The sequence below is a fragment of the Lupinus angustifolius genome, chromosome LG17, assembly GCF_001865875.1.
Source record: "Lupinus angustifolius cultivar Tanjil chromosome LG17, LupAngTanjil_v1.0, whole genome shotgun sequence".
In the NCBI taxonomy this organism is placed as follows: domain Eukaryota; kingdom Viridiplantae; phylum Streptophyta; class Magnoliopsida; order Fabales; family Fabaceae; genus Lupinus; species Lupinus angustifolius.
The window spans coordinates 13,950,664-13,967,264 of NC_032025.1; the positions used below are offsets into that span (position 1 = coordinate 13,950,664).

The 16,601-nt window shown below is 31.7% G+C and overlaps 1 protein-coding gene across 1 annotated transcript; it reads right to left on the reverse strand.

The window, feature by feature from the left end:
• On the reverse strand, nt 12,422-14,657 carry LOC109330665 (probable purine permease 11). The gene is made up of 2 exons (XM_019564926.1): nt 14,469-14,657; nt 12,422-13,777 (listed from the first exon to the last, which is right to left on the reverse strand). Exons 1-2 carry the CDS (start codon nt 14,503-14,505, stop codon nt 12,666-12,668), a joined length of 1,149 nt encoding a protein of 382 aa, XP_019420471.1. The 5' UTR covers nt 14,506-14,657; the 3' UTR covers nt 12,422-12,665.

Sequence of the window (16,601 nt, forward strand, 5' to 3'; positions counted from 1 at the left end):
AGCCAAATATTGTTTGTACTTTTAAAACATAGTCTACTATTCTGACAAATTTGTTTGTGTAAGTTGTATAAATAAAAGTATTTATAGATTTATTATTAGATTTTTAATATTAATGTGAATATAAACGATTATTCGGTGAAATTGTTATTATTTATTTTTCAAACATGAATATTGCACAATGGGTTATTCTTGATGGGTGTTAACTATTAATGTTTTCCTTATGAATTTGCACTTTTCTTTGTTATCACACTAGCCCTTGAGTAATAATAGGTTTGGATTAGTCCGAGTATTTTATTACAATGAGTTGCTCTGTTGCTTCATTTTTGGACTTAGAAATGTTCCAGACTCGTGCTAATATCTACTGGGTCTGCTAATCGTGGGTCCTTGGGTATCCAGTAGATTTGCGAGTATCTACAAATTCAAAAATATTAAAAATAATTGTGAGAAGTTTACGTAAGTGTGTGTTTGTTTCTACAATATTATATGTTATTTAATCATTTAACAAGAGAAAATAATTATAAAATATAATTTAAAGTTTTAAACCTAATTTAAATTGTCTATTAAACATAACTCATTTTACTCAAAGAAACATAAAATCAAAGTCACTACTTCAACATTATGATGTAAAATTGATTTAACAAGCATTGTTTAATAAATATAATATTAGATTACACATATGAATTAACAATATAAGATCATATCACATTCCTTACATCATTGTTTAACAATATAACAATCATATTTATGAATTAATATGATATTACAATGATGAATTAACAATATAAAATTACAATAAATTAATATGATATTACAATTATGTTGCTATATATATATAAAGGAATAAAGAGTTTGAGTATCTCATTGTCATGACCCGGACCATCGAACAAAGGGTCTAAAAAATCTTGGGTCTCAATTACCCATGTATCCAAAAATACGAACCCGTACTCGATGTAACGCCCCGAAAATTACTCCAAAAATCTTGCTCAAAAATGAGTAATTTTTTATGAATAATGAAGTCATATAAAATTTATTTCCTTATATTCGTTTTATTTTCGGAACATCACTTTAAGTAACATACAAAATGCGGAAAATCAAAACCATTACATAATGGTAATAAAAAATAACTCAATATAACTTCAAATCATACTTCATTAGATTAACATAAAATGTTGGTACGAAATACAAGGCGAAATCCTAATCGTCGCCCAAATAAAACTACTCACAAAATAAATACCCTACACAGGTACCCTAATCCAAAAGCAAAATAGAAATGGAAATAACTCTTAGCGGCTAGCCCCAGCGTCCGCGGGTGTGCTGGAACACTCACTTGGTTCCTCCTCTATCCCCGAGTCGGAGGAGAGGTTGAAAACTTCAATGGAGTCCTCAATGTTGATCAACTCCACACAGTCATCCTCTTCAGCTGCTGGCTCCTCTTCCTCCGCCGCCATCTCCTCTTCTGGAACATAGGACGAATGTTGCGAGGGAGTCACCACCCTCGCATCCGCCTGGAGGTCTGGCATCGTCTGCCGAGCTGCTCTCCTCCATACTAGCGAACTGATCGCGTCGTTCCAAGTCCGTCGCCTCCTAGAAGGCCCTACACCATCTGGTCTCTGAGGGGTCACAGACTGAGTCGATGACACAACAAGTGCCGGCCTACAAGGTGGCAGGGTAAAAGAAGCCTCCATCTCCTCGTGATGGTAGGGAAAACGCATGGAAGACCCATCACATACCATCTCTATCTCTAAGGCACAAGGGCTTGTGTAGGTGTATCTATGACCATCACTACTCCATGCCCCCTCCTGGGACATCGAAAAGCGGTAACTCTGAATCTTGGCCGAACGATCCATCTGAACAAAACGCGAATAGAAGACAAATAGAAAGAAGAGGGAGTAAGACATCTAATGAATATTACTCATTGACGACATGGAATTACACAGAATATTACATCCAGACAAACATGCATAACATACACAATATATATCACATACATAAATGCAAATGATGAATGACATTATAACTCAAACCATGAGGATTAATATCCACGAGCTCAATGTATGAATGTTATATTTATTTCATCCATCCTTACACTAATATCCTCCCAATAAACTATTCGAAAATAACCAAGAGTACATGTCCCATAACAAGCCGATTTGAATGCACCAAACTATTCCTCGCAAAGATATATGATCGATCTGTTCCAAAGAACTGTCCATTTTCGGACGGTATCGTATCAAACACTTTCTGGGCATCTCTCTCATCGATCCTGATTGCAACGAGGGGTTGTCAGAGATCGGCTAGTTTGTGTTGTGAGAACTGTCTGATCCAACAAAATACCTCATCCAGGAATACAAGGGACTCGTCTCACCTAGACTCACCCTCAAGACTTTATTGACGAACCACCGCCATCGCCGTCCCTCTCAACATCTCAGGGCTCGTTCATCTCCCGTAAATTTCCTCTCCACTACTTCATTATCCATAATGAGTATGCTTTGAGAAGAAAAAAAGAGAGTGGAGAAACTGCTGAACTGAAAAAGTGCAGAATGTTGGTGGTCATGGGTCCTTTGACTCAGAGAGTATTTTTTTTCTTAATCAGTGAGTATTAAATTGATTTTTTAATATATTTCTATAAGAAAATAGTTTACTTTAACATCTGTAGTTGACCCTCCTATAAAATAATGCAAGTGGATGTTGAAAATATGTTGACCGTATCAAGAAAATTATAACGGATATTAAACATTATTAAAGAAAAAAATGTATCATAGTATAAAAAAATTATACGTCCATTATATATTATTCATTTTTAATTATCATTATTTCTTTAAATAAAATAATATAAAGGAACGATAAATGGTGTATACACTTATATAAATTTTTATATAGACAATCCATAGATATTTATACTATATATAAAGCCAAAACTTGAAATAACTTCCCTCATGGTGTAATCTTCATTTCCTATATTGCCCTTCACATTATTTAATTTGTACAAATAAACTATATAATCCTAAGTAACTACCACCAATACATATCTCACCTTAAATTAAACATTATCATAAACACAAAAAAATATAATATAAAGTACACCGAACACAACAAATACATTTTAATTCAAAAAAATGAAATATATAAAAATTGAATATGTTGTATCAAACAATATTCGCTGGCAGGCACGAAGTGCTTGTACATACTAGTTATATATAAAACCAAAACTTGAAATAACCACCACCATATTTCTATTTTCTTATTTTGCTATAAATATTTTTTACTTCTAAAGTAAAACCATATAATCTTAGACAATTATAATTAATATATCTCACTTTAAGTTGAATATTATAATAAATTCAAAAATAATAACATGAAATACATCCAATAAAAAATATTCTAATTCTCTAAAATAAAAAATACAAATTTAATACTTAATATCATAAAATAAAAATTTGGATCGGCATACACAACATGTCTATCCACATGCAAGTGCTCTTAAAAGGAAATATATTTGTCCAGTTATAAGTTAGTGCAAATATGTTCCCAATGAAAGTTTCATTTTTAATTCTAAATATTTTGTTTTCAAATTTAAATATCTCTCTATTAAAAATAAAATATAATGTTGTTATATCTTTTATTGCAATTAACGAGGAAGATCATCGTACTCGTTGTAATAAAAGAAATAAACATGATGTAATAAAAAATAATAATAATAATAATTTATTTATATTGTAAGAGAAAAATTTATGCATCAATATTGTATGCGTTTTATATATAGTCATTTCAGTATCCATTATTCATGTTTAATTATCATAAATTCTTTAAAAAATGTAAATAAATAGTGAATAATGTATTAAAAAATTTACACAAAAAATACATTGATGTTAAGCTTTATATTTTAAAGGGAGTGGGGAGGGTTAAGCTCTTGTGATAAAGTCACCCATGATTAAATATAAAATTATGTCATGGGAGTGATTATTATTTTTATGGCTTTATTAATAGTAAGTATAAAAGTATAGATATAGATAGATTATAGAAATTTATATAAATATGAAATTAGAAATTATAAAAGTTGAAATAGTGAAACATAAAATTCTCCATTGATAGTTATTTTATGTTTATTAATATTAGTATAGATAAGCATGAAATTAGAGGTTATAAAATATAAAATATGTAAATATAAAATACTTTATAGATAGTTCTTTTATGTTTTGCATTTATCTATTAGTATAGAAGTATAAATATATATTAATATAGGTTATAGAAATTTATATAAACATGAAATTAGAAGTTATAAAAGTTAAAATAGAAAAACATAAAATATTTTATGAGTAGTTATTTTATGTTTATTAATATTAGTAGAGATAAACATAAAATTAGAAGTTATAAAAAATGAAATAAGGAAACATAAAATATTTCATGGTAGTTGTTTTATGCCCTTTATCTTTTAGTATAGATTAGTATAGATATAAAAGTATAAATACCGTAATTATTTAGTATTTATTTGTTCACTCAAAATGTAAGAGTATTGAAATTGTCATTACATCGTTCATCTAACACATTATAATATTATGAAAGACAAATTACATCCTAATTTTAAAATTGTAGATGTTAATATATATTATTTAAATCAAATAGATTGGTTTATAGGACACATTAAATATAACATTGAAATTGCATGAGATAAGGTGAAAAAATGTTGTTTTCTTATGTTCTATAGTGAAAAATAATACTATTTTGTTACAAAACAGTATTTTTTATTTGTTAAAATTATAAAATACTTTTAAAACTTGTAATAGAGCTCCTTTGAGATTTCTCATCTCACTATTTTTGGTAAGTTAATAAGTGGAGTGAAGACTAGGAAATGTTTTTTAATTAATTAGTTTTATATTCCATCAAATCCTGTATTCTTTCCAAAATTAGTAGTTTGGATTTTGGAGGGGAAGAAAATAATCATAATTTTTTAACTTTTCTTCTTGACCCCTCTACAATCAACCAAAGGGTCGGAATGAAAAGATTATTTCTCCTTCCATCCCCAAATTTCTTAATTAAAGAATATAAAACAATGTTTTATTCCATTGCCTTCTCTCCCTTTCTTTGAATTAAAATTTGTTTCCTTCTTTTTTTCCTTATTATAAACCAAACACATAATTACACATTAATATAGCTATTCCATTCTTTGAAATATCATCATCCAAAGACATGTAACTAGATATTCTAGCATCCACACTAAAAAAAAGTCGTTTTACATTACATTATCATAATATTAGATTGATTTAATTACACTGACAAGTTTTAGTGAAATCATGTAAATTACTTTTCACTTTTTTACATCTCCACGAACCCCTAATTTTTATACTTTCATTACACTGATAACTCCTACATGAGAAATAAGTGTAATCTTTTAAATAAAAAATATGATAAATGCAATTAAGTTAAAAAAATGCATCAATATATCTTTATAAATAATATACAAATCAATGTATCTTTATTATTTTTTATTATTACAAAATGCATCAACAATTCTAAAGAGATATTGTTTAAATCGCTCTTATATTATATCGTAACGAACTTAACTCATATATTATTTGGATTTGTCTTCCTGATATATCATGTGTTGTTTACTTAAATTGCATTTATTATATTTTTTGTTTAAAAGATTACACTTATTTTTCATGCAGGGTACTCAATATAATGAAAGTATAAAAATTAGAGGTTTATGTAGGTGTTAAGGATAGAGCACAATGCGGAAGCACGGGATTGAATGAATTGAGAACAAAAGAGAAGCAAGTAAAGGATAAAGAAAATAACACACAAGATTTAACGTGGAAAAACCCCTCAGTGTGAGAGGAAAAAAAACCACGGGCGATCAAGAGCAAAATTCCACTATGTAAAAAAGAAGAGTACAAGAAATCCTCTTATAATGATGAGGACAAATGACAATATTTTTCTCACAAATACTCTCTCAAATGGAACAAGAATTCTCACCAAGAATGCACTCACAATATATGTGTAAATGAAAGAGATGTTGTGTGTTGTGAAGATGATTTTGAAGCTCTCTATATGTGTCCTTTTATAGGCAAGCAAAGTCTTGGTATCTTGGATATGAAGCATTGGATGCTTGGAAACAAAGCCATAAAAGTGACACAAAATGTCTTTAGAGAGAGCCATAAAATAGTCATAAAATTCTTTTAAGGCATAGAAATGAGAGACATCTAACAATAATTCTTTCATCTCAAACTCATTATTGAGTTGAATTTTCAATTTCCGGATCAAAGACTTGTCACGTGAAGCAATTAGCATATCATCAACATACAGTAACAAGTATATGAATGATTCATTTGGAAATTTCTGGAAATAAATACAGTCATCAAATTGACTCCTGCAATAACCTTGCCCAATCATAAAAGAATCAAACCTCATGTACCATTGTCTGGGAGCTTGCTTAAGGCCATATAATGATTTCTTCAATCGACAGACAAGATGCTCCTTATCAGGAACAATAAATCCTTCAGGTTGTTCCATGTAAATTTCTTCTTCCAGCTCTCCATGTAGAAAAGCTGTCTTTACATCAAGTTGCTCCAACTCCAAATCAAATAAAGCAACAAAAGCAAGCAAAACACGTATAGAAGTATGACGAACAACAGGTGAGAATATCTCATTAAAGTCAATACCTTCCTTTTGATTAAAACCTTTAACAACTAGTCGTGCTTTGCATCTTGGATCTTCAACCCCGGGAATACCGTCTTTCTTCTTATAGATCCATTTACATCGTAATGGTCGTTTGCCTTCGGGAAGCTCTGTCAAAGCCCAAGTACCATTCTTATGAAGACTTTCAATCTCTTCATTCATAGCCACTAGCCACTGTGACGAATCAACACAAGAAACAGCTTCTGTATAGCTGGCAGGTTCAACATCATCATTTACCTCTTGTGCAACTGACAATGCATAAGCAATTAAATTATCACCATCAGTGTATCTAGCTGGCCTTTTAATTAGTCTTCTGGTTCTGTCTCGAGCAATACAATAATCATCTTCTTGCTGATGAATAGGAGAAGTTGTACTGTCATCACAATCAACATAATGATCATCAATGCTAGATTGATTTGTAGAGGAAGATGGAACATCAACATTAGGAACTGTAGGTTTCACTATCAACTCCACCTTCTCGCTAGTACCCTGTAGATTACCTGTACTAGTAGAAGAAGACACAATAGATTGTTTTCCAGAAGATAAAAATGCATCCTCATTAAAAGTCACATCTCTGCTAAGAATTAATTTCCGTGACTTTGCATCAGAATACCATAAGCGATATCCTTTAGACTCAGATGCATAACCAAGAAATATGCACTCAACAGCTCTTGGAGCTAATTTACCATCATTAACATGTGCATAAGCAGGACATCCAAAGATTCTTAAGTTAGAATAATCAACAGGATTACCTGACCAAATTTCTTCTGGGATTTTGAAATCAAGTGCTGAATGTGGAGAACGATTAACCAGGTAACAAGCAGTAGATGCTGCTTCAGCCCAAAATTCACGCCGATGCCATAACCCAGCATTTGAGAGCATACAACGAACTCTCTCAAGTAGAGTCCTGTTCATCCGTTCTGCAACACCATTTTGTTGAGGATTTCTTGGAATAGTTTTGTGTCTAGCAATACCATTTTTTGTGCAGAACTCATTAAAATCACCATTGCAGAACTCTAATCCATTGTCTGTTCTAAGCTTCTTCACTTTCTTCCCTGTCTGGGTTTCAACAAGAGTTTTCCACTTCTTGAAAGTGGAGAAAGTCTCATTTTTATGCTGCAGAAAATAAACCCAAACTTTGCGAGAAAAATCATCAATGATGGTCATCATATAGCGACATCCTCCATGAGAAGGAAATTTAGAAGGCCCCCAAAGGTCAGAATGAATATAATCAAGAATACCTTTGGTACGGTGAGTTGCAGTGGAGAAACTAACCTTTTTCTGTTTCCCAAAAACACAATGTTTACAAAAATCCAATTTACCAATGCCATGTTTACCAAGATGACCTTGTTTGCTTAGAAGGTGCATACCTTTTTCACTCATATGGCCCAGGCGCATGTGCCATAATTTGGTAATGTCATTATCATGCATTGAAGAAGATACAGCTGTTGAACCTGTCACAACAGAACCTTGCAAGACATATAAACTACCAATCCGGTTAGCTTTCAATAATACCATAGCACCTTTCAATACCTTTAGAACTCCACCTTCAGCTGAATACCTACACCCGAGAGACTCTAGGGTGCCAAGAGAAATTAAGTTCCGCTTCAAATCTGGAATATAGCGGACATTAGCCAAGGTTCTGACAACACCGTCATGAGCCTTGATCTGAATAGTACCTATTCCTGCAACTTTGCATTGGGTATCATTGCCCATCAAAACAACACCACTGTCAACATGTTCAAAAGTGGTGAATAAGTCCTTATAAGGACACATATGAAAAGTACATCCAGAATCAAGAATCCATTCTGTTTTACTCCTATTATTATAAGAGACAACAGATAAAAGAATATCACCGTCAGAATTGGCTTCAATATTAGCAGCTTCAGAGGATTGTTGAAATTTTCCCTTATCTTGTTTTTCTTGTTTTTTCTTTAAGATAAAACAATCAGGAATGTCATGCCCCGGTTTCTTGCAATAGCGACAAGTTTTGTTGGATTTGCGACCTCTGGATTTGGATCTGAACTTTTTATAATTGGTACTCCCTTTTTCTTGAGTTCTACCTCGAACACTTAAGCCCTCACCCTTGTCCACAGAATTAACTTCAAGATCAAATTTTTCTTTGGACAATAAATTAGATTTAACATCTTCAAAGGATAAGGTATCATTATTTCCATACAACATGATTTCTTTGAAGTGCTTATAGGTAGAAGGTAAAGAGACAACCAACAAAACAGCTTTGTCTTCATCTTCAATATTAATATCAATATTTTGCATATCCATAATAATAGAATTAAACTCATCAAGATGAGTTTGAATAGGAGTACCTTCAACCATACGAATGGTGTATAACCGTTCTTTGAGACGAAGCTTGTTTGCGAGGCTCTTGGTCATGTATAAAGTTTCTAACTTCAGCCACAAAGCCGCAGCGGTTTCTTCATTGGCAACCTCACGAAGAACCTCCTTCGACAAACAAAGTTGAATTGTTGAAAGCGCCTTTTCATCCAACTCGTCCCATTGATCATCGGTCATGGAAACTGGTTTCTTTGACTTCCCATCTAAAGCTTTCTTTAATCCGCTCTGGATAAGAACGGCCCTCATTTGGACTCGCCAAATAGAAAAGCTAATTTTGCCATCAAACTTCTCAATGTCAAATTTTGCAGACATTTTGAAATTCTCAATTTAGTAAGAGCTCTGATTCCACTTGTTAAGGTTAGAGCACAATGCGGAAGCACAGGATTGAATCAATTGAGAACAAAAGAGAAGCAAGTAAAGGATAAAGAAAATAACACACAAGATTTAACGTGGAAAAACCCCTCAGTGTGAGAGGAAAAAAACCACGGGCGATCAAGAGCAAAATTCCACTATGTAAAAAAGAAGAGTACAAGAAATCCTCTTATAATGATGAGGACAAATGACAATATTTTTCTCACAAATACTCTCTCAAATGGAACAAGAATTCTCACCAAGAATGCACTCACAATATATGTGTAAATGAAAGAGATGTTGTGTGTTGTGAAGATGATTTTGAAGCTCTCTATATGTGTCATTTTATAGGCAAGCAAAGTCTTGGTATCTTGGATTCCAAGCATTGGATGCTTGGAAACAAAGCCATAAAAGTGACATAAAATGCCCTTAAAGAAAGCCATAAAATAGTCATAAAATTCTTTTAAGGCATAGTAATGAGAGACATCTAACAGTAGATATAAAAAGTTAAAATGATTTATATAATTTCGCTAAAATATAGAATGTTAGAATAATTCAATCTATTAGATTTAATTACTCCTTTCATTTCCCCTTTAATTGACCACATATTGAGATCATCATTAAAAGTGTTCTGTACGGTAAAGTAAAAAAGTAGAACCAAATGCGAGTTTTAGAAAACTTATTAAACTAAGTCTTATACTCTTGTCAATATCTAGTATTCATGCTTTTAGTGTGTGTTATTTTGACCCTTTTAGGATATCCTAACATTATAAATCACTGGGACCGAGGTGATATATTAGGGCCCATTATATGGAATCTTTATTACATTGTAGCGGTAGGTGTCCCCAAATATATCCTATATTCTCTTTCAAATTAATTATAATATGTAATAGTTAAAAATAATAAACATTAATGACTTTATCTATTTTTATTTTATTGTGATTAGTTTGGGATAAAATTAGGGTAACAGATTCCTAGATGTGTCAAAATAGGCTACCAGACAGGTTCGGGCTAGTCCACATTGAATTCCAGCTAAATTGGGCCGGGCTAAAAAGTCTGAATACAATTTATGCATATCAAACTTTAGCTCAAACCCGCCCTAAGCGGTTGTGGTGGGCTGACCTGCTTAATATTAAAAGAATATTTAAAATTTAACTTATTTAATCTATTTAATATATATATATATATATATATATATAATTTGATTATTAATGTATAACTTTTAATACACTTCTTATGTCTAATATAACCAAACTTATAGATCTAATGTCTTGTTTTTGAGTTAAGACGTGAAGTTCACATATATAATTTTTAACATAACTCATTTATTAAATATCTTATTTTTATTGGACTCTCGCTCTCTAACACAACATAATTTAGATTTCACTATAATATATAAAATTTTAACTTTTAGACACTATAAAAAATATTATAATTTGTATGTTCTTTATCAACATTTTTATAATGAACAATTATATTAAATTTGGTTGTATGAAGTTCTCTATGAGAAAAAAATTATGTTGTCTTTTAGTTTTGTTGCAAAAGTTATTTTATTGATTATGTTTTTGTTGTAGAAGTTAAATATAATTAGGTACACAATTAAGAAAGGAAAAGTGAAATCTATATGGTTTAATGTCTTCTAATTTGATTTGATATATTATTTTTTATTGGACTCAAAAAGATATTATACAAAATAGGAAAAATAATATAATATTTAACTTTATAACATTATTGTAATTTGTAAATATTTATGTTATAGACATTACTCTAATTTTTATTCAAAGTTCATAAATATAATATTTATTATATATTTTTTATTATAAGTTATTTTGTAAAATAATTTTCACCTAAGACTTATTAGCAAGCCAAAGGTCCCAAAAAAAGATAAAAGAATAAAGAAAAGGGGGTAGCCCGAACACATGCAGATAAGTCCGGCCCGAGCCCGCTTTTTATATAGCCCGAATGGGCCAGATTAAAAAACCTGGATTCAATAAAAAATGTCTAAAATGATACCAAGCTTTATAAATTTTCAAGTTTTGGCGGGGCAGCTCGTCCCTTGTGTCAATCACTTCCATTCTTCTCATTAGACTATCTGTAACACTCATAGCTATTATTTCCTAATAATTGTTGTAATTCAGAAGTAATGTTAATTTGTTGACCAAGAGTATCCTGTCCTATAACTATCGAGCATTGACACCTCTACAGATTCCCATCTCATTGTAAGGTTGCTTATCAGTTGTTATGGTTTTGGGTCAAGAATCTAAGTCCAAGCCATTTCAGATAGGAGATTGGAAATCCTTACCTCTAATTCTTGAAAGACACAATTCACTTCACTATTGCCCAAGTTGGTTGTTTTTGAGTAATTAAGTTACTGAGTGTATTGTGTCTTAGGACCGTATAAAGAAAGAGTACTTGAGTATAACACACTTCACCAATCAGATATAGAGGAAGTTCAGAATTTTTGAATGATACAAGGGGTCATTGGTGTATGGAATTAGCTTTGGCAATGGAAGTAGGCTTAGAATTGATCTTTGAAAATGAAATCTGACCACTGGATTCTAATTATTTTGTTTGGTTTGCTCATTTGAGAATTCAAAGTCCATAACTATTTTATATTATTTACTGTCCTTACCTATCATTTAGAATCATATATTCTTAATGGTGTCATATTCAATCATATCTGAAGCCAATCATATATTGTTATATGAATAAAAAAATTATATCAAAAAGTAGTTTTCGGGTTGGCTTAGAAGTTGGAACAAAGAATGAAATATTGTTCACAACATTATCTATGTCCCATTTACACAACAATACTTGTGTTTTCTTTTCATCCTATTGTTAGCCACTTGCTTAAAAACTGCATTATACTACTCTATAAATGGTTTCTTAATCATCTCAAAAGATGTTTCAGTGCATGCTAACCCAATATTTAATTCCTTAATTAAATACACCCCTTTCAAGATCCTCAAATAAGAAATTTCATAAAACACATCACAAATTGTATTCACAAATTCTGGCAAGAATTGGTTTCTTCAGGTGAAATAAAATTTTAATATCTGAAACAAACAAACAACTTCAGCTATTATTGGAGTTATGTTCAAGGGTATAAACATCTAGAATATATGATCTATAATTGATGATAATTTATCTCAAACTATATGCTGAAATATAAAGAAAGACATCCTCATAAAATTTCATCAACAATATCACCCTTGTCCAGGTTCTTGTCTCAACTTAATTCCAAATCACTTAGCTATAACTTCATAAAAGTTGGGTCCATTCTCTCAGCAAATTTCTAACTCACCCCTTGAAACTTCAAGGCCAACACTTTTATCTACCTTAGCTTTCTTGTCATCTAGATGATGTTGATATATATAAGAAAGAAATCCCCATAATGCTAACAACAAGGCTATAACCTTCACCCCATTTATCTTGTCATGAAATAACACAACAGCAAGGATTGGAACTATAGGCAATGCTAGAGTACCTATTATATTAGAGAATAATGAAGATACCTCAAAAACCAATCCTAACATACCAATGGATGAAATCTGCCATGTTACTGCGGTCCAAAGAAGTGTCATTATATATGAAACTCTTCCCTTTTGGTATCCCTTCATCTCATTGTCCAATGTTTTCCATTCTCCACTTGCAAACAATCCCACAACACAAACACATGTAGCAACTAAGGATGGGTAAAATTGCATGTCCAATATCGCAGAAAAGGTTTCTCTTCTTATAACTTTCTCAAAAGAAAATTGGACAAGCGAGAGGTATAAAGAAAATGCAGCAGATGCACCAAGGGTGCAAAAAAATCCAATTATATATTTTTCTCTTGGAATACCCATTGAGTCCTCGGAATCTACATTCACTGCAAGCAGAGAAGCTGATACGGTAAGGAGGACTATAGAATTGAATATGAGTGCTGTGAACTTTTGCGAATTCAGTAAGAAAGCGAATACTGCGTTGAAGGCTAATTGGCTTGCACATAGTAGAGAATATGTAGAAACTGGGAGATATAGAAGTCCATAGGAATACATTAAATTGTCTCCTGCCAGAAGTAAACCAAGAGCTACATAGAGGAAAACTATTGTGGTAACTTTTGGCTTAGTTTTAGACGTATCACTGTTGTGCATTTCGGTAAACTTGACATAAAAAAGGAGTGGAAGTAGTAATGGGAATCCAGATGATTGAACAAATGTTGCCATCCATTTGCTATTACCACCTTTGTCATAGTATAACCTTCCTAGAAGAGTGGCTGCAGATTGGCCTGCCAGAAGAAAGATAATGTAGAGGAATACACGAATCCACCATTTGTATTTTTTGAACCTTGAATGTTGAGGTTGCTGAGTGATAATTGTGCTTCTGTGTGAGTTCTGCTCTCTTCTGTCATCATCTGATGAATACATACAAAGAAACTGAAATTTGTTCTGTGACTTCTTTACCATATAATCTCTAATTGATTAAGAGTTGCAGGAAAGCTATAATGAAATTTTTTAGCTTAAGAGGTTCCACCAAATCCTTACACTAAATAATTGGATTCTTAAATCTTTATCTATGCCATTAATTAATTTTTTTCTCAGTCAAAATGTTGAAATTGAAAAAAAGAAAGACAAACCATCTTCAATCTGACACTCCAACGTTTTCCAATCTCAAGTTCTTGAACCAGGATGTGCCCAAGGTTTTAATATGGGTTTGCAACCACTATAAACACCAACATGTCAAGGTTTAGGGAGTCGCTGAAACCGTATCGTGGCTGCAGTTGTGGCTGCTCGACCGCAATTGTTCATAACAATACTTTTCGAAACCGCCACCAAAACCATTATTTAAAACTTTGGATATGCTTACTTAGTAGTCAATCATAAATAACATTTTCAGATTTTGTTGGAGTAGGACTAGGAACTTAATTGGACAAACACAGTGAGGCATGTCATACACCTTGTGTGCAAAACAGCCAAACAGAGCATACAAATATAGTAAGATAAATATAGTGATTCTTATGCAGGAAATAAAACCAAATTTCACAACCCCCAAAAAGATATGGAAATTTGAAAAGCCAAATTAGTTTGAGTGAGAAACTAACTAACCTGTAGTTTGTAGCTGCAGTTCTTTATCCATCTCCATGACTATCAAAGAGTAAAGCAAATCAGATCAAAATTTGAAGTGGAACTTGCAAAGCATCAAACTGCAGCCAATTGTGAAGTGTAGTGTAAGGTGCTATCCTATGATAACCTGTTGCTATTCTTCTTTACCTCTCTTGAAGCCTATCTATTATTTGCACTCTAATTTAAGTTTTTAATCAAATATAAAACTTAGATATTAAATCTTAGTTTTTTTGGAGGTATAATACTAGGTATTTACTCGGTACATGAGTAATGAACTAATTCCTTTCGAAGTATATGATTGTCTTTCTAACAAGTGTTGATAATATGAATTGAACATTTGATCTTTGGTCTAGTAAGATGCATGTCATTTAGTAAAACCTTTTTTGGTACTACATGTAGTATTCTCTCACCCTTTTGAGTAGGTAACTAATACCTCTCGGTATGCATGGTCATCCTCTTAACAAGTGTCGCTACCAAGAATCGAACTCTTGTCATTTTTGCCATTCTAAGTATCTAGCATAGGTTTACACCACTAGAGTAACACCTTGTTGGTAGATTTAGTCAAACCTACACCATTATACCAACACTTGTTTATATTAAATCATATGTTTGAATAAAAGGAATAATAATGATACATCCTCATACAAATTATCTTACTCATAATACAATAATATATTTCATTCATAAATTAATCATAAATAAATAAGTATCACTTTATAACATATGTCACACTTTCGTGTGAGTATGATAATTTATAGGAGGTTAACAGGAAGATAACAAAACATCCAACTATATAATTAATTTAAAATTTTAAGGTACAATGATTTTAACAAATCACATCATCATATGCCCAATTAATGTTATCTACGTAATAAGGTGTGGACATTCTACAGCTGCAACTTGCATGCAAAGGGAGCTCATCTGCAGTTCAATAGTTTGTGTCATTTTATGTACTATGAGTTTGTAATTGATCAAAAAAATATTCAATAATTAAATTTTAACTTAAATATATATTTTCTGCCAATCACATGTCCATAACATATGAAATAACATAAATTATGGGACTGTATCAGCATGTATACCATAGAAGAAGAAGCAAAGTTAAACCCGGCAAAATCACTTTGGCTTGACTAACATTATCTTTTATTGGACTTTTATGTACTTCACGCACACTCATTTGGAAACTAGCTCAAGTGTACTTTGAAAATGATGACAGTAGTTTTAAATGTTTTTTCTTCATAAATGCGATATTTTGGTTTAGTTCTTATTTGGTTTTTTTGTACTTAGTTACATAAATATTTATGTGAGAATCAAACTATCATATTTTATATATTTTACACATTTTACATATTTAGTACATGTTGAATTGTTTTCAACATGTATTTATTAGTTTATTAGCTAGATAGTTAACTAGTTAGTTTACACTATAAATAAGGTTTTTCATGTCTTGATAATTCACTGTGAAATATCCACAAATTTCATTTTACGCTTTTGCAACATTTTTGCAATATGGTATTACAGGCTTTGATTACCGCTGCGCATCTTACAATAATTATTACCTTTCTCTTTCTTTCTTTCTTCTTTAAGCATTTCTTTCTTATCTTTCTTGGGTTCTAGGAGCATTATATATTTCTCTTCTATGATTCAACAATGAACCATTATCAATAATTCAACATGTGAAAGTGGAAAGAAGCTGCTCATTTGAAGAAGCTGAAGGGATACCAAGAATTGTGTTTTCAGTGTAAGTGCAAAAGAGAGAAAGACTCTTATTGAATGGTTTTCCTCATGTGAAATGCGGAGAATGATTGTTGAGCATGGTTGTTTTGCAAAGACTAATCAGAAGCCAAGATGAGAAGCTTGTTTTTGTGCCTGATTTCGATGGAAGCAATTGTTGAGCCAGTATTGCAATTATACATTGAGGCAACATAATGGCTCATGTTTCAACAACAACAACAAGATCAAACAACAACAACAACAAGATCTATAAGATCAACAACAATAACAACAACAAGATCAAGTAATTGAGAAATTCCAATCATGTTAGGATCGAGATTCCGATCTATTACATTATCACGATATCTATCGAATTATCAAGCTGGAGTCATTGTCATTTAC

What these genes read in the sequence shown, in the direction of transcription:
- LOC109330665 (XM_019564926.1), bottom strand. Translation starts at nt 14,505, where the DNA reads ATGGAGATGGATAAAGAACTGCAGCTACAAACTACAG. An exon ending in ACTGCAGCTACAAACTACAG is followed by an intron (nt 13,778 to 14,468) that starts GTTAGTTAGTTT and finishes TGTATTCATCAG; the next exon opens with ATGATGACAGAAGAGAGCAG.